Here is a 25,738-nt window from a genome sequence, read left to right on the forward strand (position 1 = left end):
CAGGCTTAAGCAATGTATGCAGTCCAGAAAGCTTGCTGGATCCAACCAGGACACGCTAGATCACCACATTTGGGAATCTAGAATAACATAGACCAACAAATGAATAGAAGGCGCTGTACTCTTTGTAAATTCTAGTTTGAAAATGATAACTAGCAGCAGTCTTGAAAATACAAATTACGTTCATCATCGTGAAACCTAAGGATGTCTTATCTGCACGCAGGAGCTGTGCGACACTGAGCAAGTTGCCTCGTCTCGCCCGCCTTCTGGGTCTTAACGCATAACATGAGCTATTCAGATCGGGTACTTTTAAGCATCCTTCAAATTCTAAAATTTAAGTACCTTAAAAATCTAAGGCGAACTGTGACTAGGGTAAAAGCCTTGAGAACTTTCATTGTAAATAATTCCTCATGCTTAGCTACAGTTTTTCTTTATAAAATGAAGATGATAACATTTTCTTATTTAGCGGTACTTTGTGAAGACTGAAAGGATGTTGGTAAGTCACACATTTTTAGAAGCCACTAACATCATTGAAAATGCTGATGATTAGAGGCAGTTATTTTCACTTTATAGAATAAAATGTAGCCCTCACTTTATATTAAGTAGAGAAATCTTACTGAGATATAAGATTGTCTTCACTCCTTCTACATGTAACAGAAATGGAAATTCCTGGTAGGAAAATATATTTCCATCAACAAAAACATGTGCTAAATAGCTATTGCTTATCTGACACTAATAATTTAGAGGCTTAATGTGACATTTTTGACAGTAGGGGATTGTTGTAAAAATTTATAAGAGTAGTCTAGTGTTATAGGACAAAAAAATGCCAACATTTAAAATAAATTTCACACATTCTCCATGCAACACATTCTTCAAATAGGATCGGATACTGTAAAATAATGTTTGTTTTTTTGTGTCAGTGTAATTTCCAATGTATGCATTTTACCTTGAACAAGATTCTTTATAGAATGTCAAGTTTGTCTACCTACAATTTGTCACCCATTTACTGTCCTCTGAAATGACAAAGTTTTCAGGTGGCAGAAATTCTTCACATTAAAAGGAGTTTTACCAATTCTTTTCATGACTTTTCCTGAACATACAGCCAGTTTAAAGCTCTGTTTAGGTACCACAGAAACCTACGTACTTTCAGATAATTTGTGGAAAATCTGAGGTCTTTGACAAGCATTTGGGTGCCACAGACATAGTCTCATTTATATTTTCTTTCAGTCAGTTCGTTCTTGTGTGTTTCCCAACTTCCGTGTGGAACACGGGAAGTGCTGAGTCAATAGACTGTCAGGATTGAAAGAGGTCTAGTGTCCTACTTAAAAGTGAATTCCAAGCATTCCCTGGTCTTATTCACTGACCTTGCGGGAGAGGGAAAATGCATATACTGGCAGTTCGGAAGCCATCCCATATAATATATATTCTAGCAACGGACCTTTGCTTCAGCTCGAACTACCATCTCCTTGGGTCCAGAATCCACAATGGAGGCAGATACAAAAGTCAGCTCACAAGGGGAGATGCTGAGATCTTAAAAAATAAACCGAGTAACAATCATTTTTATCTCAGCATCGCTACTTCGTCAGAACTTCAACAGAAGAGAGCGTACTCAGATTCAGCTCTAGTCACCATTGTGGCCGCTACTACAGAATAAATTGAATAGTTCCGAACTCAGTGGATCTCACCCACCCATGTAATGGGAAATTCTTTAGCCAGACAGCTGGGCCAAATTGAAATAGCTCATAGTCACTAATCTACCTTGTACCGGGGACAGTTCCACATGACGGGAGCTGTTGGATGGGGCTGTTAAATCAATAAATTTCCCACAGTGGCCTCGCGACCATGAAATATGTTTTCAAAACTCTGTGAGAAAATGTCAGACACCGAAGAGGATGAGACCAGACGGAGGCGATTTCCTGTAGCTTAAGGAGGTACAGCCAGGCAGCCTTCAGAACTGATAATGAACTGAATATTTGCCTGGAGACAGCCTCCGAGTCCAAAAAGCAAAGTTTGAAACCAAACGCCTGATCAAGTAACAGAGACTTATTCATCAACAGTTTTCACATCCAACTGGCAAAGGCCAGGAGACACCATTCAGCATCAGATGAATTTTCCCACAGAGACTCCTCAGAATGAAATGTGAGCTTTTCTGGAATTACCTTTCGATCCATTATTGTATCAACTTGTGGTCCTTTTGAGTTCTTCCGGAATATCCTCACGCTCCATGTACAGATTTCAAACGCTGGTGGTGCACTTTAAAGCATGGTTCTGTTGGTAATTAAAGGCAGAGGTGGAAAATAACGAACCGAATTGATTGGATGAATGGACCCCCAGAAGACAAAGAGGCTGAGAAAAATCCATTCACTGATGAAAATGAAGATACCGAAGAGACAAAAGGGTTTTTGTTTGTCTGACTGCTTGTGAGTTTGCAAAATATATTGATCGCTTTCTGGTCATTTAATGATCGAATTAGATACAGGTGATCTTCTGCATTTGCAGGTTCTCCACCTAATCTAAAAAGCGATTGCTAACCTCAGTTGTAGAAAATGTTATATAAAATATTCTCTCATTCTTTATCAATTAATAATTCAACCCATAATATTAGCTACGTCATTTCTCTCTTGAAGCCCTAGAGAATTGTATAAAAAAGATTTTTGGACAGAAGTGAAGGGGGTCACATTGTTGTTTCATCTGATTTTCCAGGAAATCTTTTTTTTTTTTAATGAGAAATAACATTTCCAGCATGCATGCCTCTTAAATTTTATTTTCCTTCTAATTGCTTCACTAGGGAAAAGAACATGTTTTTGTGTGAAAATGACCATTTAGTGAATTTCCTCCACAGCGCTGTCACGGAGAACAGGAAGGAGCATGACAGGGGATTTTCTTTGTTGTAGTATTTTTGATCTTTCTTTTCTTCTGAGTTTTCTTAGGCATCTGACTTCCCCACCAAACTCTCTGTTTGACATTCAACTTTGACGATTACGTGGGTGACTTTCAGTTTCCTATCTGGTTATTCATGGAGCTGTATGTTTACCGTGACTCTCACCTTTTCCCCCTTACGTCAGCCACGTGTTACTGTTACAGAGCAAACACCTCTGTCAAAAGGTGAAATAGATAACCTGCTGCCTTTTATTCTGGATGGCTTCTTGCTTTGCCACAAACTGCTACTTTTTCAACATTTGTTTCTCAAATCACAATGGCTCACTCGCTTGTAATCATTTATTCATTGGCCAAGTAGGAACAACTTTTTGATACCTCTAAGGAATTTTTTTCTATTGCTCTCTTAATTTATCTAGGTCAGCATTTCCTGTGAGTTTAAACAAAAGTAAAAGTTTCTGTAACCAGTAAATTTGAGAAATGTTAAATGAGTTTCACTTTCTTCAGGACTTCTTTTCTCCATCGCAGCTCTGCAGATAGCAGACGTAGTTCCGTTATTTTTTTTTTTTTTTCAAATCTGTAATCACAAACTGTTTTCACCCAGGAACTCACTGTAAGAATGAAGATTTAGGTAAACGGGTGTGTGAAAATCAGTATACAAATCTGTGATTATTTTGCATCTTTTAATTAGAACTGGTGGACTTGTGTAGGAAGTTAAGAAAACACGACGTCACTCTCTGATTCATAACTCGGCTGCGTGGATGGTTGACAAAAACAGGATGGGTGCTCCCTGAATGTCAGTGGACTCTGAAGATTTGGGAACCTTTGTAGAGAACCTAGGATTAACTGGCCACATGGTTTTCTTCTTAAAACTCTTCTATGCCAGCCCAAAAGACTTCTTGTTTTTTTCTTTAGAGCAGTTTTCGTGATAACCACGCAGTTATAGTAGTTAGAAAGGGCTGCCCTATTTTGTGGTCAAACAGCAACCATTGTTATGACTTTACCTTTTTAAAAACTGAATATGCCCAGCAACCAAATAATAAATCCTAAAATTTTATTTTTGAAAAAAAAAAAAAAGATGGTTCACTCCCTTTTGTTATCAATTTATCTTTCATCATTGCTAACCTTTTATTAAGAAATAGTTTTCAGATGAAAACATTTAACCTTTTTAAGGCTAGAAATGATTAAGTGGCTTCCTCAACAGTTTTAAAGGAAGAGATCAGAAATTTCTTTCAGGGTTACAGTTCTTCTGGAAGAATTAAGATCAGAGATTTGGCTTCTCCAAGCTCTACCAGGTTGTTTTTGTTTATTCAAGTGATGAAATTCTTCTGAGATTTTCTCTTCTTTTTTTTTTCTTCCTTCTTCCCTTCCCTCCTCTCTTCTTTCCTTCCTCTATATGTAATAAGCAATAGACAATTTATCATAAGTAGGTTATGTACTATATGTAATAATTTATCATCAACACAATAAACTTTAAAAAAAAATTTTTTTAAAAATTATCCTATAGAGACAAGATTTGCTTCTCTCTCCAGGATATAATCAGATAGGACCATCTCTTCAAACTTAGGCTTTTATATCCCCCTTTTATCTATTAATAATAATAATAATAATTATTATTATTATTATTATTGGCTTTAAGCTTCCTCTTGACCTGGTTGTGTATGTACCAAGGAAGACTGGAACTGAACGGTTCCGGTTTTCTGCATTGCTAAGGGACGCTTCTTTTCCTGTCCTCTTCCCATTGCTTTCTGTAGGGTTCAGACTCTTACAGAGATTTTTACTTGCTTTAAAACAAACACACACACAAAGAAGACCTATTGCCACTTCTATCATAATCGATGGAATAACTCTAATAAATCACTTAAGCAACTGAACTCTAATAATCAGTTAAGCCCTGGAGCACCTGTTGTTTAGCAGATACTTGGTGAATATAGAGTGACTGACTCTGCCCCAAGCTGCTGGGAGATGAAGACAACCTGAAGGCTTTCTGCAAATGTGTCCTGTGTTTTGTAACTCATGACGTCCCCAGATATTTAAGAGGGCTGATCATTACCGTATATAGAACCTCTCATGTAAATTATGCTCCCGTTTTTTTAAAATAAGGTTTTGTTGCAATAGAATTTACAATTCTATATCGATTTTCCCTGAAAAGTGTCAAACAACAGAATTTCCAAAGAGAGAGGGTAGCTGTGTTAAAGTAATTTGAAGTCCTATGCAAAGTAGATACTACTCAAAGATTAGACAGTTCCTTGTATTTGTTGGCAAGAAAAGAAAAGATGCATTCTTACGTTTTACTTCAGAGGAGTCTACGTCTCAAACCTTCTGGAACTTCCAGTCAAGGTCAGCCTGTGGCTAGAACTGAGGATGGTGACGACCACACGCCTTTGGCGGAGTTTTGTCTGGTGGTACATGTACCACGTGGCGTGCCTCTCTCAGGACACTGTCGACCGTGGTCTCCTCCCTTCCCGCCCAAACAGCTTTGATCCCACAGCATCCTTAAGATGATTTGGGGGCTAGGTATCAATACGTACACTGAGGAAATGCAGTCACAGAAAGGGGCTAGTGATTTTCTTTTCTCTAATGAGCAGTGAGAAGTGGAATCCAGGTGGAATGCGCTGAGAGGAAGACACAGTAAACACTGGATCTGTTTTTTGTCTATAAATGCTAAGATCGATGTGTTTGGAACACATGTTAACAATCTCTAAACATTGGAGAGATTGTTAAATATTTTTTAAAAACATTTAATTGAAGTGTAGTTGGTTTACATTGTTAGTTTCAGGTGTATAGCAAAGTGATTCAATTACACATCTACGTACATATATATTTTTTCTTTTCAGATTCTTTTCTATTATATGTTATTAAAGAAATTGAATATAGTTCCCTGTGCTCTACAGTAGGTCCTTATTTTATATATAGTAATGTGTAAATTGGGGGCTGGAGAATAATAGACACACATTACTAGATTATTAAATATTTTAAAGCATGGATGAGATTAGACAGACTTTGCATCATGACACATAAGCCTGAAGCTGAGTTATGTGAAGAGAATTGGGAACCTTCTCTTCCTCACTCTGTTCCAAGATAAAATAACTTTAAGTTTGTAATTTTGGCAGAGAAAACAATAAATCCAAATGAGAAGAGCAACCAAGAGAGCAGCCATGGCAGAGAATGAAGCAGAGAGTTAAAACTACTAAATAGACTGTGTTTCTTTTTTTTTAAATTCCATTAATGAAACCAAAGACAGCTTGAAAAGTCCAGCCTATGGAAGCTGAAATCAGGCTAATGAAGCAGATGATTTTAAATAAATATACAGGAAAAAAAGAAAACAGGATGTAAAATGTATTTTTCTTTATCTCAAAGGCTGCGTGAAAGGAACAATCTGCAGTAAATTTGTAAATTCAGATTTGGCGAGTCCTTAGAGTTGGGAGAGCTGGTCAGTTTTTAGAGTTCTTCAAAATAATGTTCTCATCTGCAAATAAAGACATCTAAGTGACATTTAATCTGCTGCAGCCCAGCCATCCAAATCCCAGTGTGTCTTATGGACTTTTAGATATTTAATGTATATATATTTTTACCTGACTTTTCCTTGAAAATAGAAGATGCGTTTGGTGAGAAACAGCTTCGCAGGAGCTGATTGTCACTCATTTTTGTCCAGTAGAGCTGAGAGGCTTAGCCTATTTGACTTGCTCTAAGAAAAGCAAGTATATATGATTTTTATCTCATTGGGTAAGTTCAGAAAAATAGAAGTGTTTTTCTCCATCTGTGGCTAACTGGTTTTCAGGAAGTTTCAGGCCCTCATAAATTGGGTTTTGTAGAAGGACTGGCCCTTATTCAGAGGGCAGGCCGGTTTCACCTCCCCATTCCAGAAACCACATTCAGGCCGGAGCTAAGGTCCCTCATTCGTTTGATGTATAACTGAACCCAGAGAGGAATTAAGACAGCCTGGCTCTGCAGAGAGAGCTCTGAAGTTCGTGTTCTGGTTGTCACGGCGTGGTTACCCAGTACGCAGTGCATTTGTGAGATCTGAACCTCATCACTGAAATCAGGGGACTGGACTAGACCAGTGCTTCTCAACTGGCATGACTTTGCCCCGGACGTCGTCCATTGTCATGACTGGGGAGGGAGTGCCAGCTGGTGGATAGAAGTCGAGGGTGTTGACAAACGCCCTACGGTGTCCAGGACAGTCCCCCACAAGGGCTTACCCTGCTCCAGCAGTCACTTTTCTGCTTCCTACGAAGGAGAGAAACGTCGTGATAGAATGCAACAGAATGAACACAGGCTCCGTGTGATCTTGGGAGGATCAGTCAACTCTCTGAACTGCAGTTTCATCCTAGAAAGATGGGGCTACCAATCTCATTTCTAATCTTCTTTCGTGATGACATGAAATAGTCTCCGTGAAAGGGCTCTGGACGCTTTAAAGGGGGTGGAAATTTTAAATGTTTATTGTCGTTAACCTTTTCTTTTAGAATCACTCTTAATTTTGGAAGAAAGGAGTTGACTTCCTACTAAAGGATCACCAAAGGCATTCTCCTCTTTCTGCCCACGTTTATGAGAAATCAGAGAAGGCTTTTTTCTGTGTTACTGTCTAACAACATCTTTAACTTAAATTGAGCCTTCCCTCCCCCCCGCCCCGCCCCAAACACACCCAGGTTAGCAATGCAGGATGAGAAACTATATGTAAAGAGAAACATAAAACTCAGCATTTTAATGCTCTAGTGCCCACTGTGATTGATTATAAAATATTTTTTCTTTCTTTTGTCTTGAGCGGGTCTCCATCAAATATCTTTACACTTCCCTAATGTTATCTGCTCTGTGAAACTTGCCCTCAGCCAGCCACAAACTTTAAGCACTAAATAATCCAAATGCTGTCTTCAAAATTATGCTTGAATCATTGAAAATCTTTTTATAGGGAATTTGAAATAGCTAAGCATATGCTACCTTTTTCACATTTCACACGTTCACATTTTTTGGTTCAAATCAAGACGTGAAATAGATGTGTTGCTTTAAGTATGTCTGTTTTTAAAATGCATATGGATTCTTCAAAATTAGGGCAGATCAACAAGAAGTTATGCCATATGTTCAAAATTAAGGGACCTAATTTATCTTGGTTTGGTCTTAGTGAAATGTGGATCATTGGAATCTCTTCTTAGTAATTTGGAGTTTCTGTGATAATATGGGTAAAATGTTGGTAAATCTTTGGCTGGAGGAGTCACTCCTCAAGAAATACATTGTAGCTCTTCTTGACTTTCTGAGCTGAGTGTTGTTTTAAATTCAAGCTGTAGCAGAAATGCTATAGTTCTGATTGTAAATTGTTTTAAGCTCCAGGCAAGATTTAAAAAAAATGCAAGTAAGTGCTGCATTTAAAATTAAGTGTTGTTGTACCAAAGAGGTGGGAGGAAGGAGGGAGGAAGAAGTTAAAAGCTCCAGTAATTTCACCCCCTGGTGCTTTGAGTCCCCAAAGGCACAGAGGACTGTGGTGTGGCGAGGGGGCAGTGGGATACTGGGGGAGTGGATTTTCACCCTTCCCTGCCAGACCTCAGGAAAGGAGGGAACTTTAAAAAGCCGAGATGGACCAGAAGAGCCTCAGATGTGCAGGCTTTCATGAAAAGAGCTCATACGCCTTCCAATGCCCTTTGGTGCTGCAAAGGAAACAGCTCTTGTAGTTACACAATTTGACTTGATGGCAGACGAGAAAGTGGGCTTTTCCTACGGTGGTAAATGCATCTGATAAGGTTATAGCATTACTTTCTGGATGTCTCTGTCCATATTTAATTCTGTAGGCTCTCTAAGCTCTCTTAACCAGCAAAGCTAGGTTAATTTATTCACTGAATATCTGCCTGGTACACTTCCTCTAATGGACAAAGAGATTATTTGCTTTAAAACTTCGTATGTTCTTGAAATTTTGCACATCTGATACCCTCCTCAACGCAAATAATCAATTTCTTTTTGAAAGACCAAGCTACTACCTCCAGCTGACTCTATTTTGCAAAATTTATTCCAAACATTTTTATATTGAAAAAGATAGTTCTCAAGTAAGTGAAAAGCACTGTGAAGCATTTTATCAGAATTAACTACGCTACCTGTCTCATTGGTGGAAACACGTACAAGACGATTTTATGATTTCAGTTCTTCCCTCAAAAACTAGAACCTTACAAGATTCATCTTTTGAATGCCAAAGCATGGTAAATGGTGTTCATTTTCAGGAATCATTTAGAATAGTCAGCTCCAGAGAACTATGTGCCAGCCTCGAGATAATGCATTGAAGGGAGGTAGGGTGCAAGACATGATAAAAATGTTATTAAGGTTTTTTTTTTTAACCTAAAACAGGGATCACAGATAATGACCTGTGGGCCAGATCTGGTCCATTCCTTGCTTCTGTAAAGTTTTATTGGCCACAGCCATGCCCATTCATTTGTGTACTGTCTGAAGTTGCTTTCACACTATCGTAGCAGGAGTCATTGGATAGGATATATATATAGTTTACAAAGCCTACAAAATACAGTAAAAGTTGACCAACTCCTGACCTAAAGGAATAAGAAAAATTTTAAGCTTTGCTGATGTACATGGCTTTACATTGGTCTCTTCTGTAGCTCTGAACGCCAGGCAGTTACAACTCATGGAAATTCTCAGTGAGATTTCCTGGGCGAGGGTCGGGATCTCCAACCTGGCGCACTGGACAGTCAGTTCCTGAAGCCTTTGCACCTTGCTGCAGTTCGTGTGCCCAAGCTGGGAGTGTGATTTATCATTTCAACTCTTTTAACTATAGTAATTCTCATAAAGTAAGCAAATAACTTTATTTTAAAGAACTCCTGCAAAATAATCTAGATTGAATATGCCAGGACTCATATAGGCATAAACAACAAGAAATTCTGGGATGAAAATAACACCTATGTCTAGGATAAGCTTGTTATCAGCCATAAATATAAGTTGTAAATGCTGCTAACTTCCTGGAATTTGACAAGAAGTAGCCAATTTTTTGAAATTACTAAATTTATTTGATATAAGACTTTATATCTACTTTCATTATTAATATATACCTAGCCCTAAGCTTTTGTTTTTGCTGTGAGTTTTAGCTAATAATTGTATTATGGCATCATAATTAGCAAGGAATTTACAAAGTAGGTATCCAGGACTTGAAGATGCTGTGCGAATGTCAGCAATATTTAAAGACCAGGGGTTCTCAGTATTATGATGTTTAAAGTTTCACTCCAGCAAATGATAGAAGTCTTTCCTGAGAAATCTTAATAAAGGAAGCAATTTAAAACCCGATTTAACTGGGATGCACGTGTTCTTTCTGCTACGGTAAACACCATAATATAATACACAGGAGACAATAGAATGCTGAATTGAAATTCATTCCTTTGTATCCATTACCATTAAAAAATGCATAGACAATACCTCTGAAGATTTGAAAAAATGAAGGAGCAAATTACATTATATTGGAGTTTTATGGTGCAGCTGGATCAAAGGGTAAATTTGACAATATTCTCGGTTTATGGCATTTATATTTTATGAAATATGTGAAAGTGACTCTTTTTGAGTCACTTTATGTAGGAGAAATAAGTCAGAGAATTTATTTCTCTAAAATTAGTGACTTCTTTAATAAAATCACTGTTCTGTGGGAAAACCGTGAGGGTAAAATCAACAATGCAGGATACATAAAGAAGATCGTGTTATGAGGCTGCAGTTATGTCAACATCCATAAATAAGCCATGATGAAAAAGAAGATGTAAACACACACACACCACACACACACACACACACACACACACGTATATATAACGTATATGTACGTAAGATTATGTATATTTGTATATATAGAGAGAAAGATTCCCGTATAGAAGAATAGGAATTTAGAGATATGGTAATAAAGATATTTACATTATTTACAATAATGGGATGGACAAGAACCAAGAAAGTCTTCTGGCTCATTCAAAGTTTCTCAAGTTATTTCCTTGTGGCAAAGTGTTTTAACAGGTTCTCATGGCATTATGGATACTTGTATTGAATAGAATAAGCATGAAGTTAGCAGGGCATCACATCTGATCATCCTGATATTGTCCTAAAGCCAAAAAGGAGGAACAAAACAACAGTTAGGTGAGGACCAGAGGGATGCCCAGGGGCAACCCAGGGAAAATGATACTCGTTTTCAGGAATTTCTACTTGAAAATAACAGTTAATGAAATGATCATCTATTCTCGTGTATCGAATATAGGTCAAATAGCCCTTGGAAGAAAATTTAGCGTTTTAAATATGCTTAATGAATCAGTAAGAGAATAAAAATAAATCGATTAAATATTCAATTTGGAAAATTCAAGAACAATCAGATTTCCTGTGCATAAGGAAAGCAAAAAAAAGGAATTTCTAAGAACTGGAAAAAGGTAACTGGAAAACAGAAAATCTGTAGAAATCATACATAAAAAATGTTTTTGAAAAAAAATGTCTAGAAGAGTAAAGTGTGGTAACACTATTACAGTGTAACAATACTTTACAAATTCTGAAGGAAATTATTTTGCAACGTGGAATTCTAAATCCAAAAAATTAAGTGTAAGGGCAGAACACAGTTTTCAACATGTAAGGTATTAAAAATTTGCTCCCCAAAATCTATTTTCCCAGAAAGTTCTTTTAGGGCCCAGAGAATATGAAAGGAACCATCGGGAAACAAACAAACAAACAATCAAAAAACATGGGATACTGGAAACAGGAAATCAAACACAAGAGAAAGGCACAGAAAATTCCCAGGATGATGGTAAAAAGAATCACAGGGTCATAACGTATACAAGCATCGAAGACAACCAGCTCAGATTGGAAAAATGTCGCAAGTGGCACCCGTGTTGAGGCTGTCACCACCGAGGATGCTTTCAGCTTTGTTCAGTACTGTCCACGGACTGTGCTCAACGGTGCCTGCCCAAGATTCTTCACCCTTTGGCCTGTCCAAACGCTGATAAAATTCTGCTCTCCCCTGCCGCCCAGCTGCCTGGAATAGCTGACACCATCTGCCCCTACAGAAGTGTTCAGGTTTGACCGACCTCTGAGCGATGGAGGTTGGCCAGTGGGAGCTTAGCAGCATAGAACACAAAGCCACACACACTTTACTATCATACCCATATATTTTACCCTTGATGATTGGTTTGACCTTGACCCTGCCAGATTGCTCCATATTAGGAAATCTCTGGTTCCCGACATCCTCACAGTGGGTTCTGGTACCCTTCAGGAAAAGCTGAAGCCAAACTGTAAACCGGAGACTGTTCACCTCTCACTTCCTTGGCATCGTCAACTATCAACAATGCTGCCTTTTCCTTTAAAAAAAATTTTTGTTTTAATTTAGAGAATACTTGATTAGTTTCTATAATCAAACCCATGTGGATAAGACCTTACATATTTAATACAGTGCATTACCCCTGTACAAATGGAAAAAAAATTATGTTTAACATTTCCAGAGCAAGGTGGCTGTTAAATTTCTGTACAATGCCAACCCAACACAGTACAAGCTGGGACACTTTTTCCAAAGCTGACACAGAGCTGCCTTTTCCTTGCACAGCTCGTCTTTGTGCTTGCTACTCCATTTTCATATTAATCACTTTCCACACTGATTAAGAAATGTAAAGAGTTGTTGATAAATCATGAACTCATTGATTGAGGAATAAAACGCAATTAGAATATATTTTAATCTAAAAGCCATCGTTAGCGGGCCACTACTACAAGCATTCCATTAAAATTGCACACTAATGTGACTGTTATCTAATGATAATAATATTAGAGACACTAGCCAATGGAATTAGTCGAAAGAAAGAAATAAAAGTATAAACAACTGGCAAAGAAGAGGTGAATCGATGACTGTTAGGTGATGTCACTGAATGATTAATTACAATCAGTGAGGGAACTCAGTCATGTGTCTCGCAGGGAATCCATAGCTTTCATGTACTGATATAGAAATGTTCCAAAACTGTTGCAAATGGAAAAAGAAACTGAAAGAAATAAGATGCAGAATACTGTATATAGAATGTTGTCTTTTTAATAAGTGTGTACTCGTGTGTGTGAAATCAGAATGCATATTTGTATTTGCCTGGTATGTAAAACAAACTCTTGAGGCACAAATAAGAAACTAATAAAAATAAAACACATTTAGTCACATTTTCAAGGTACAGAGGGTTAAAAACCCTCATTCTACAAACTTAAAAACCCTAGAATTATAATTTTCTAACCTGCTTAAAATTTTCCAAGAGTTTTTTTAAAGTAAGTTTTGCAGTAAGTTTTTAAAGTGAGTTTGAACCCATCGTAGGGACATCTTCTGATACAGCAAACATGTTCAGCATACATTTTAGAAAACCAGTCAGTGGCTTAAAAATACATGGCTTTGGCAAAAAATCAGTTCAGCTTACATAAAAAAAATTATTAATGGTACCATTTTAAAAGTATACCTGTTTAGCTGAATGTCACTTTGAGCAGTGTATATTATTTTATAATAAATTTGCATTTCATGCAAAGCCAAGCATATTTATTCACTACTAATGGAACAGAGCAATAACTGAATAATAGAATGCTTTCCTTTTTATTGTATTTTTTATTGAGGTGTAGTCAATGTACAATGTGTTAATTTCTGGTGTACAGCATAGTGATTCAGTTGTACATGTACACATATATATTTATTTTCATATTCTTTTTCATTATAGGCTATTAAAAGTTATTGGATATAGTTCCCCATGCTACATAGTAGGACCTTGTTGTTTATCTATTTTATATACAGTAGTAGTATCTGCAAATCCTGAGCTCCCAATTTATCCCTCCTCAGCCAGCTTTCCCCCCTGATAACCATAAGCTTGTTTTCTATGTCTGTGAGTCTCTCTCTTATTTTGTAAATAAGCTCATTTGTGTCCTTTCTTTAGAGTCCACATATGAGTGATATCATATGGTATTTTTCTTTCTCTGTCTGACTTACTTCACTTACAGTGACGATCTCCAGGTCCATCCACGTTTCTGCCAAAGGCATTATTTTATAGGTTGCATTCTTGGCCTCATAGAAAATAACATATTCCTTTGAAAATTCAATCATCCCTGCATTAAGCATATACTGTATTAGGCATTGTGCTTGATGCTGAGGTCACAAAGGTGAACGAAAAACAGGTTTCATTTGATGAGGTCTATGCCCGAAGGAGTTTTACTGTAGGCTAATCACTGTCAATTTATTATCTTATATTAAAAAGTTTAGGACTATAAGAGGTACTTACACATCTGCAAAAAAGGTAGCCCTTTTCTTTCACGATATATATGTACATACTGTTTTTGTTTGTTTGTTTGTTTTGTTTTGTTTTGTTTGCGAGTTTTCTTTGTAGGCTTGGATTTCCCTACTGGTTTCCTTGTTCCTTTAGGGAATTCACAGCCTCGCCTGGCAGCTCCTTCTTCTGCAAAGACTTCCACATCCATCCCCTTCCCAAGGGAGGGAAAGAGCCTCTCTAATCAAGCCCTCATTACTTCTCCCCTCTACAGTGGAACTCACCTCTTGGCTCTCCAGTTTCTCTCCAAAGTAACACACTGCCTGGAATGGATGCCTTGGTTCGTTCTAGAATCTAGACTCACCCGTGCCTGATCTCTTGTCCAGGCTCAGCCCGACAGAGCAGGTCCCTGCACCGTGAATTAAACCCCAAGTTGATAAATGCTATGATGCCCTCCCACTTCTCCCCTAAGTTCTTCCAGACCAAATCACAAACACCTTTAAATTAATTCCCACTGTTACCACCTCTTCAATGAAGATTTTTCTAATCCCATCTTGCCCCTTTGAGATGAGCTCTCTCCTTTCTTAAACATACCTGGCCCCACTGGGGGACACTGCAGGGACGTTTTTAGTTCTGCAGAAGGGGCTGGAGGTGGGCGAGCCACAGGAATTATTGGAAGAGGTGGACAATGTGCTGTGAAAGCAAAAGTCTGCTTTTCTTTCTGCTAGTAAGAGATCCTGACACAACGTCTCTCATATGGAGACTTAATGCCAAGTGAGCGTGACTTTTGTCCACTAACATGCTCTCTATGCCTTTCTTCCTCCCAGGATGCACCAGTCCCTCCCAAGCCTGTTTCTCTCCATCCTTTATATCAGACTAGACTCCATCCTCCCGCTAAGTCCCTGCTGCATCCACAGACCCTCCCACACACTGACTGTCTTACTCCTGGACCCTTCAGTCACGTGTCCTCCTTCTCCCTGAGTGATGGACAGGAGAATTCTCACACCCCGTTTAGTCACAACGTGTACAATAAGGTGAGAAATGTCCTGCATGGTGAACCTTCTTCACGCTTTACTTTTACAACTTAAATGCAGAGGAAACAAGAATTCAGATATTTAATCTATTAAGAATATTAAAGGGGGGAGGGTGTAGCTCAGTGGCAGAGCAGGTGCTTAGCATGCACGTAGTCCTGGGTTCAATCCCCAGTACCTCCACTAAACAAATAAATAAACCAGATTACCACCCCCGTCCCCCCCCAAAAAACTCAACAAATAAAAGAATATTAAATATTTGTGTGAAGGCATATGTCCTTATAAAAAGATAATAATTAACCTTGGGAAAGGATTAAATATTTATTTTTCTTTTCAAAGTTGATTTTCATTCCTCGTTGTTTCATATTCTAATCCCAAGGTGGGAACCCCAAGAAATATTTCAAAATCTTACAAGAATGCCATTGTTAATTTATCTTCTCGTCTTCTAGTTCAGCATTTCTTAAAAAAGTTCTTACAATTATGATGCCTTGATGAGGGAGCATTTATAATTGCAGTCAGTGGGGATGTATATTTTAAAAAGCACAAATATCTATAGCTGGCTTTGGAATGTAATCATAAATATTCTATTAGAAGCGAGCTGTCAGTGTAAGCACCTTTTGCTTTGCTGAGCATCACCATAAGGACAGCCTGGCTAGCTCAGACTCTCAGACCTGGATACTTTTCTTTAAAAATTGACTAGTGAAAGTCAACCTGCAATTAAATCTTTTTTTTTTTAATTCAGAATCTTGTTTTAAAACCTTTATTTTGCAAATTCTCTATATTTAATGAAATACACCTCTATATTTGGAAATCATTCAAGGACATAAGTTTCAGAATGTAATTGAACCATATTCCTTGGAACCTAAAACAGTTTTTTTTTTTTGGAAAAAATGTTCATAAACACAATCTAAACACAAGCAATCATCTAAAAAGTGAACACAAGTATATGAGGAAAAATTTGCTTTTTATATTTAGTAGCATTTATCATGATTGAATGATCAACCCTGAATTAAATTTTTAGACTATTCACTTTCAGGAAACAAAATGTTTTTAGGCGAAGTTCAGGATGACATTTTTATGATCTTTGACTGCTTCATACTCTTGGTCTAGAAAAAAGAAGTATTTCAGAGAGAGTACAGTATTTTAAAATGATTTTATGTTACTTGAAATTCTCCCTATTTTAATACTTGCCAACATTTATGAAATCTGTTTAGCTATTAAATAGTTAATAATTCTGATAACAGCATGACCATTTTTTTTATAACTGTCATCTATGATAGACAATTATCTATGATAGGATTAGAATTGTGTTTTCTAGATATCCATTGATTTAAATATCTCTTCTTTTGACATTTTTGTGGTGTTTCCTAGAGGCGTTCAGCAAAGGTAGAGTTGGTATTTTATCCATGTTTTAGCCTTTGCTTGGTCGGGCTGTGAAGAACGATATATCAAAGTCCTTTGAGGCTGGACAACTATTTTCAGTCTACATAAGCTTCATAACAGATTTTGTCTTTCAGTGTCTGAGATTTATTGATACTGAATATAGAAACAGTCACATCTGAAATCATAATAATAATGGTGATGATAATAACAATGTAGTTAGACAGCACTTCCTGATGGAAGATTCAGTTGCTGAGTCCTTTATTTTAATTGTTTCTATAAAAATGTGTGAATTCCTCAATTTGGTATCTATGTGTGCAAACCCTGTGTTGTAAATATTCAGTATCTCAAGTTATCAAGATTTTTTTTTTTTTAAACTTGAAATAGCTTCTTGTCTGGAACCGTAAAACATACTCTGTCATTTAAATACACTTCTCCCCGAGACCCTGACGTCCTCCCCAGGCCTGACTTTGCAGCTTTACCTGCTGGGCTCATCCACAAACCCAAATCTTCCCACCCCTCCCCCGGAGAGCCGCACTGAGCTTGATCTTATGTGACTATCTCTGAGGCTCCCTTCTCTGCTGGGGCCGCAGAAGACATGGGCAGGTTTCACTGCTCTGTTGCATCTGTAGTGTGTGCTCCTTTCTTGTCAGCTTTCGTCAGGTTCGGCGTGTCCTAAATCCTTACACTAACCCCTGCTCTCTTTCACTTTCAGGACAGGGCTCTGTCATCTGATGTCCTGTCATGTAGGACGGTGCTCAGGCACTTTGCCTTTTACCTGGGGATGAACCTCTCTCTTCCCGTCTCGTGAAGGGAGTCTTTACTCTGACTTCCTTGTTTAACACTTGTAACAAACATAGCCCAGTGGATGAGAGCATGGAGTCTTTAGGCAAACCCTGTCTGAGTTCATTTCTTGACCTCACTTCTTCCAGATGGTGATAGTGGCTAAGTCATATAATATAGGCTGCAAATGCCTCCATTTATTCCCCTTTAAAATGAGGATGATAACAGTACCCTCCTTGGTAGAATATGATGAGATTAAGATGTGCTAATATGTGTAAAGCACTTAGGACGGTGCCTGGAACATGACAAGAACCAGGGAAGAGTTAGCTCTTGTTATTAATCAGCCTTCCTCAGTCTTCGTCATCATCACTCTCTTCCATCATCATGTGGTCTCTTTCCTTCGGACCCCTCCTCTTTGTATGCAGAAACTTCAGATCACAAAACAAAATGACGACTTCCCTACATTTCCCTTGAAGATGCTGCAAACCTAGTCATTTCCAAACTTTCTCTCAAAGTGACCAGTAGCCATTATCTCCATCCTCCTCTATAAACTCATCCTTTTTTCTTTTTTAAAAAATATATTTTCATTGAAGTATAGTCAGTTTACAATGTTGTGTCAATTTCTGGTGCACAGCACAGTACTTCAGTCATATAGGAACACACATATATTCATTTTCATATTCTTTTTCACCATAAGTTACTACAAGATATTGAATATAGTTCCCCATGCTCTACAGTAGCAACTTTTTTATAAACTCACTCTTTAACCCATTCTCAAAATCATTTTGTCTTTCACCTCAACCACGCTACAGAAATTTCCCTCTTAGGGATAAACTGCTTGGCAACAAACTCAGCTGAGTTTCCTCAGTCCTCTGTCTCTTTTATCCTTGGAGCAACTGATACAGTTGATCATCCATTCTTTTTTTTTTTTTTTTTCAATTGAAGTACAGTTGATTTACAATGTGTTAATTTCTGGTGTACAGCGAAGTGATTCAGTTGTATATTTACACACACACACATTCATGTTCGTATTCTTTTTCATTATAGGCCATTACAAGGCTTTGAATATTGTTCCCTGTGCTGTACAGTAGGTCTCTGTGGTTTATCTGTTTCATATGTAGTACTGTGTATCTGCAAATCGCAAATCTCTGTCCTTACTCTGCCCTCGGGATAATATGTGCATTTCAACTCCCTGGCTGTTCCTTCTTTGCTGCCCTGGTGGACACTTCATCCTCCTCTACCTCCTCTCTCCAACTGCCTCACATCAGAGATCCGCCCGCTCACAGGCTCTGTGATGATCTCTGTGGTACTGATAACCCTCAGATCCACATCTCCAATTCTGCGTCGCCTCTGAGAGCCTGTTTTATCCCTTCAGCGGCTTGCTTGTCAGTTCCCCTAGGATGTCAGGTTGTCACCTCAAGCTCATCACTCACGTCGCCTCAAACCACTTCTGTTCTGGCTTCCTGACTTCTGTCATTAATGCCCTGATGCTCAGTCCCCAGACTCCAAACTTGGTTCCTCCGTTAGCGCTTTTTCTGCTCTGTCCTTAAAGCTAGTCATTCAGTAAGTTGAATGGATTCTTCTTTTGTTATGCCTGTCATGTTGTTATCTCTTACTCTTCTTTTCTATTATTCCACTTTACTGAACCTAATCTACTTAATTTCCCCCCCGGCGTGCCTTGGGAATTTCTCACTGTTCAGTCTGCTCCTGCGTTCATCCTCTCCATATAAAACACCTTCCTGCTTTTCACCTGGCTTAGGCACACCATCCTCATCCCTAGCCAAATTATCTCTCCTCCTCCGGGAGGTGTCTCCATGCATCAACATTCAAAGGGATATTTTTCTCCTTTCAGTGTCTAGAACCCTTGTCTGTGCCAGGGTATCTCATGCATGTTAAGGGTTATCTCATATTTACATGCTGTGATTTTTCTGGGGTCCGCCTAGGGCATGACATGCTTACTGTGGCATTTTTCACATCACAGGTACAGTGATAAATACGTGCTAATGATGAGCAAAGCCTCACATGCCCTGACTTGTTCCCAGGGAGCACAAGATGCTTGAATATTTCTGATTATTTCCATTTTTAGCAGAAACTAAATCTGAGTCACTGTCTGGATTTATGAGTACATTCAGTAGAATTTCAGTCAATTGAGGATCTCCGGGTTTTGAGGGCTGCCTCCAATTTCCAGCCAGTTTACAGAGCCCCTCACCATAGAAGCACGAGTGGGGGCAGGAGTCCCGATCTTCCCCTACTATGTGTGGATGCTGGTGTCCACTGGGAGGTCCTCCATCCTGTCCGGTACATGATCACCAGTCATATGATACGTTGCTGCATCCTTCTTCACTCACCTGCCCGGCATGCCCTCCCGGCTCCGGGTCAGCTGCTCCTGAGCCTCTGTGATGCATGGGAAAACACTGTTACCTGTACGCCAGGGGCAGATACTCGCTAAGACTGTCTCAGAACCATCAGCTCAGAGACATACTCTTCTCCACTCTTCTGTGCCTGCACCCTTGGCCACAGGGAGCTCCGGAGAGTCCATGTTTGTGTATTTGCCTACAATTTATTTGTAAGCCCCAAGTGGATACTGGTTGCATTTTTGTGGTTAATTGTGGACAGGTGAGGAGCAGCGGAGAACTTGAGTGGCCTGTGCACGTGTTCCCAGCTAAGAGAACATGGGGATGTTTTTCTTTTTTGTTTTTGTATTTTTCCCCCAGTTCTCACGTTATAAGCGATGCTTCTTTCCATGGACTGTCTGGTACCGCAGGTTTTGAACTGTTGTGCTTTTGGTTGGTGATGTCGCTGTTTTAAATGACCCCTGAGTATGGTTCTGAAGTGCTGAGTGGTGTTCCAAATGCAGGAATGCGGCGATGGGTTTTAGGGAGAAAATCTACATTTGGGATAAGCCTCCTTCAGGCATGAGATTATGCTATTGGCTGTGAGTTCAGTGTTGATGAATCAATACTATGTATTAAATCAGGTGTCTTTAAACAGAAACACACATAAAACAAGGGTATGTCTGATTGGTTGATGAAAATGTAGTTAAAGAGACTTACAGGAATCCAATCCTGTATTTCTTCTTGGAGCAATGGTTCAGGATTTGCTAATGTCACGTTGGCAGTGACCTTATGGAGCAGAACGACTGCGGATCATGATCTTTGATTGTGTCTTTGTTTGGATTTCCCTGAGACGAAGATTCATATGTGAGTAATTAATTTGGGAGGTGGTTTCAGGAAACACCTGTTAAGGGAATAGAGGCTGAGACAAGGGTGTAAGTGGCCACTGTGGGTTTGAGTCTCCTGGAGGAATTCTGGGCGCCTATGTAAGGTGGACAACTCAGAGTCAGGCAGTCTGCGGTGGGGGACGGGATCCTTGCTGGTCCTAACTTGAGGGGTGTATGGTGGGGGGAGGACAGTATGAATTCCCAGAAAGAGACTTCAGGCAAAGAGAAGCAGGGACAAGCATTTTGAAGTTTAGAGGTTGGTATTAAAATGTCACGACCTCAGATGACATTGGCAGGTCAATAATTTATAAAATTCATATTCACAGATATCACGTGTATGATCTAAATGTGAAGTCCAGGGTCCTGCAAACCCAAATTTTGGCTGTTGCAACACAAAATAATTCTCTTTATTTTGGATACATTATGCTCCTGGCTGTGTAGATCTGCTGAAACCATAAAGAGTACAGAGGAATTTGTGTCAGGGCTGTGGTGTGACTGTCTAAAAATCGTGTTTCATCCAGAGTCACTTTGCCATTTTTTCCTCTATCTTGCAACACATTTTAAAATGTTTCTCTTCACGGGGGGAGGGTACAGCTCAGTGGTAGAGTGCATGCTTTGCATGCACGAGGTCCTGGGTTCCATCCCCAGCACCTCCATTAAAAAATAAATTAAAAAAATTAAACCTAATTATCTCCCCCCTGCAAAAAAAAAAAAAAAAAACAAAACCTAAAAAAACCAAAAATTTTAAACATAAAAATGTTTCCTTCAGAGCTAATAAAGTACCATCTACAACACATCTTTTATGTCTAAGTTGAGATCTAGGGCTTTCCACCCTCTGTTTTTGAGAATTCCGTTTGTTTGTTTGTTTGTTTATTTATTTTTTGGAACTGGGTTTGTTTAGAAAGACGCCTCTTCCCAGCCACGGCTAGTGCACCACCTTGCGGTGGGGTCTCAGCTATTTTCTCGACCCTCAGATGAGGAAACCTACATGCATATAACGTGCGTACGTGGAACGTTGATTGACCTCCCAAGTGTCTATTCTTTCCTCCATCCTCTGCCTCGTTTATTCTGTCTTCCCCCCTCCCAATCTCTGAGGTTCCGCCGTCTTTTAAGTCAACTCCGAATTCCAACTCTTTTCACCCACTTTCACCTCCAGCCTTGGCACTTAGCTTTGGGCACTTTTTCCTCTTTTTCATTTCCTGAGTACATTTCTTTCCGAATGTCGAGCACAGCCAGAAGCTATGTAGACAGGAAGTTCTTTCTTATCCTTGTCTGCCCCGAGTCTCTACTCTGCCCACCTGGACCAGCAACAAACAAGAAAACCCAGGGCAGCCGATGACTAGAACCGGGAGGAGACAGTGCTAAGCCTTCATGGTCAGATGGCTTTTCTGATCCGCTGGCAGGAGAAAGACTGGGGTTTCCCACTCTGGAAGGCTCTGTTTACAGTGAAAGCGTGAGAGGTTTTACAAGGAAGAATAGGATCTTAATAGACAGAGAGACAGCTTTGAAACCCTGGGAGAAATTTCCCATTCTCAGCGTGTCTTCTCTTTCAGTTACCAAAAATGATGTGATCTGGGGGCCAAGTTTGTGACTAGACAGCCATTTCATTTCACTTTCAGTTTTATAGAAACCCTGGAGCCTTGAGCCTTGTTTGTGACGTCCCATTTTATTTCCAGTCTTCTTCTGTGGATGGCAGAGTCACTACGGCTGGTTTCTTCACGTACGTGCTCTCCCGTTGGTCCCCCTGCCACGACATCCCCTGGTGTATTTCCTAGGCGAGGGCTGGTTCTGGCTCTTCCCAGATCTTACAGTTGGTGTATTTCAGTGTTTATCCCTGGAATAGCTTCTTGAAAAATCCCTTCCACTCTAGCAGGAAGGCATTAGTTATTCATCTCCCTGCCCAGAACCCTCGCCGCCCTGACCCCTCCTGCTCCCACTCCCAGTGCAGACCCCCAAGCTGGTATCCCTATTGCTAGAGGCCAGGGCAAGATTTTAAAGGCTCTCACAGAGAGAGGAAAACATACACTCCTATGTAGAATAACCTTGTGTCTTCATTTTGCCCAGACATTTTTTTTAAAAAGTATACCATTACGGGGGGGGAGGGTATAGCTCAAATGGTAGAGCGCATGCTTAACATGCATGAGGTCTTGTGTTCAATCCCCAGTACCTCCTTTAAAAGTAAATAAACCTAATTACTACCCCACTACTGCCAAAATAAAATACTTAAATAATACGATAATAAATAAATAAAATATTTAAAAAGTGGGGGTGAGTTTATAGCTCAAGTGGTAGAGTGCGTGCTTAGCACGCACAAGGTCCTGGGTTCCATCCCCAGTGCCTCCTCTGAAAACAAATAAATAAATAAGTCTAATTGCCTCCCCCAACACACACAAAAAGTATACCATCACGTTTTTCTATCTGAAAGAATTTTATTTTAAAAAAGTCTTTTTGAAAAGAAATACTTAACAGATCTATTAATGTAACAAACCGCTCATGTAACAAACTCTTGTTACCAGGATCAGCTGATACATGGAAGTAAAACTTACGTCTTCCACCTAACTTACCCAGTTTTATAAATTTGTAGCATGCTACCTGTTATTTGTAGATTTCTGGTGCTGAAGTAAAGGAACAATCTATCAATGTGACCAGTAGGACATCACTCTCATCGAAAATTGCCTTTTTCCTTTTACTATGATCGATTTTTTCCTTCAATGCTTCCAAATTTATTCACATAGCCTTCCTTTCATTCTGACTTTTCACTTCACTTTCCCTCTTCCCGTAGGTAACTATACTGAAGGTTTTTTTGGTGGGGGGGGAGTGATAGTATATTTTCTTTCAAAATTTGCATAATTATTTTGTGTGTTACAATTTAATTTGCATAAGCTATTGTGTGACATGCCTTGCTCTTTGTCTGTGGGTTTCTTTATTCTCTGTAACAGGAGGGTATTGGGCTTGGTTCCCAAACCCTTACTCTGGGATATAAACTGGGCTGATTGCATCGGAATTACCTGGAGATCTTAGAAAAATGCAGATTAATGAGACTCACTTGAAACTAAACTCAGAACTGCCACTGGACTGAGGGATCTTAAAGTTTGTACCCCACTGAAAATTCTGTGCTCCCTCTGTGATAGCAAACTTTTCCTTTTTTGCTGTTTAAATTCTGTAATGATCCAGCAAGAAAATGAATTTCAGTAAGAAAAATAACTCTACAAAGAAAAACTTTGTACTGACATATTTATAAGTGCTTGATTATAATTGATTTTTTTTCTACTAAACCCCTAGTAAGTAAAAGGAAAAAAAAAAACTGTTAAATGGTATATTTATTAACTGAGGTCACAGGATTTTTTTTTTAAACTAGAGAAAGTTATAAAATGTATGGTTGAGTTCTTAATCAAAATTGTCCCCATGGCTTATAACATTTACCACTGGGCTGAGTGTTTATACATCCAGCATTCTTGGACTTACCGAATCAGAGGGTACTTATTTTACTCCCAGTGCACTACTTCAATTATTAAAAGTCATTTCTCTTTGAAAAAATACCACAGCTGACAACACAGACTTTCTTATGATTTACTTTATAAGAAATTAAAGTGCCTTTTTCGTCAAAAGAGATTTTGAAATATAGCAATCCTTTATATTAGAATTATGTTTTTGCTAAGCAGGGTGAAGCATCTTACTTGAAACGTATTTTATCTTTACAATATGCCAACGGACTATTTACTGATCCGTTTTTATTAGGCTCTTTTCCAAGCAGCTGCTTTTGAGATGGTAGAGTAAGAATAAAAAAGGAAATATAGCTTGCCTGCGATGAAAAAGTGAGAGTTCAGTGAGCAAGATGAAGGTGTTCACCCTCCAATTCCATCCATTATTTGTCTTCTCTCCGTAGAGGATCACTCTGCTTAGAATAAGCCAAGGTTGAGACATCTATTAGAAAAGGGCGGAATCTACGTAGAAAATGTAGGTAGGTTCTCACAATAGAATGAGAAATACACAGTTTCAAAAACAGGAGGAGGAAGACAACAGGTGTAATAGACAACCGACTCTTTGGGTGAGTGGGGTCTTGTTATCTTTTATTTTCACATCATGGAGCATTAGGGGGTTGGCTCACTGACTTTGGAACCTGTGTTGAGGTCTCATGGCTGTATGGGGCCATGTGAATGAGGCAGGAAGACAGAAGAAGAAAGGAAAGAAACTGTTCTATCCAGGATGGGTCAGAGGGACAAGGTCTTTCCATAAACTGGCTTCAGCCTGCTTCCTACTTCATGGCCATCTATTCTTTAAAACTTTTGGATATTTCAACCTATACATTTTGACGTTTCTCATTCATTTCTTTCTCCCCATTTTTTCTCTCCTACTTCTTAATTTTCAAATTTCATCCATTCGTAAATTTTTTTATTTTTACCATTATTGAGAATATCTTAACTGGTATAATCATTGCATGGCTACTCGGAGAATTGACTCTCGTAATCTACAGAAATTCAATAAATGAATTAAAATATTAATATGAAAGGCGTTATTTCTAACATGGGTTAAGTTTTTTAGTAGTTCCTCTGAAATGAGATTTCTCATCTGAGGTGTCTTTTGATATTTTAACAGAAATCAGTCCACAGACGTTAAAGCAGATTGTGACTTAGCTGGAGAAGGGAAAAATCTAAAGTAATTTTAAACCTTTAAATTCACCGGGAGAGGGCTCTGGAGCATAAATCGCAAGGTTATCCACCCTTGAGGCAAAGGAGCTGACCTTGGATACCCTCCATCAGTCATGATGGGCTGTGGACCTCGGCGCGGGGCGAGGGTCAAGGAGCTCTGCGTTAGGGGACACTCTGCTCAGTGGAAGGCAATGGTCTGTGAAAGGAGGTGGCTGTGGGCTCTGAAGTATAATAAAATCCCTGATGGAGGTGTTCATCTTTGCAAATGGAGTTTTTAAAATACACGTATTTTGCTTACCTTCAAACCTCCTTTTAATGCTATCCCTTTTCTTAAATGTCTTTTACATGAGGTTGATCCATATGAAATCGCATTATTCAACTGTTGTCGACTTAGAAAAACATCAGTTTTCTCAGTTTCATAGAATTCAACCTAGTTACCACATTGCTTGAGTTTATTTGGGTACCTTCCCGCAATAAAAGCCATACCCAGCAGGTGGCGTTTACACGTAGTTAAGGAGTCTCTTATTTTGAAGCTTCAGGGCAAAATTTTCCCGTGTGGCCTCATCTGGCCTAATGCTTGACCACCGT

The 25,738-nt window shown here is 39.0% G+C and overlaps 1 protein-coding gene across 18 annotated transcripts in view; it reads left to right on the forward strand.

The window, feature by feature from the left end:
• The window catches only part of MLIP (muscular LMNA interacting protein), a 206,378-nt gene that overhangs the window by 161,604 nt on the left and 19,036 nt on the right, over positions 1–25,738 (forward strand). For 13 of the 18 annotated variants that reach the window (XM_074348941.1, XM_074348925.1, XM_074348927.1 and 10 more), the window contains one exon: positions 14,915–15,121. The exons of the other annotated variants lie outside the window; for them this stretch is intronic. In XM_074348941.1, coding sequence (XP_074205042.1) covers positions 14,915–15,121 — 207 coding nt within the window. The remainder of the gene's footprint in view (positions 1–14,914; positions 15,122–25,738) is intronic. 18 annotated transcript variants of the gene reach the window in all.

Source organism: Camelus bactrianus, chromosome 20 (genome assembly GCF_048773025.1).
Source record: "Camelus bactrianus isolate YW-2024 breed Bactrian camel chromosome 20, ASM4877302v1, whole genome shotgun sequence".
NCBI lineage: Eukaryota > Metazoa > Chordata > Mammalia > Artiodactyla > Camelidae > Camelus > Camelus bactrianus.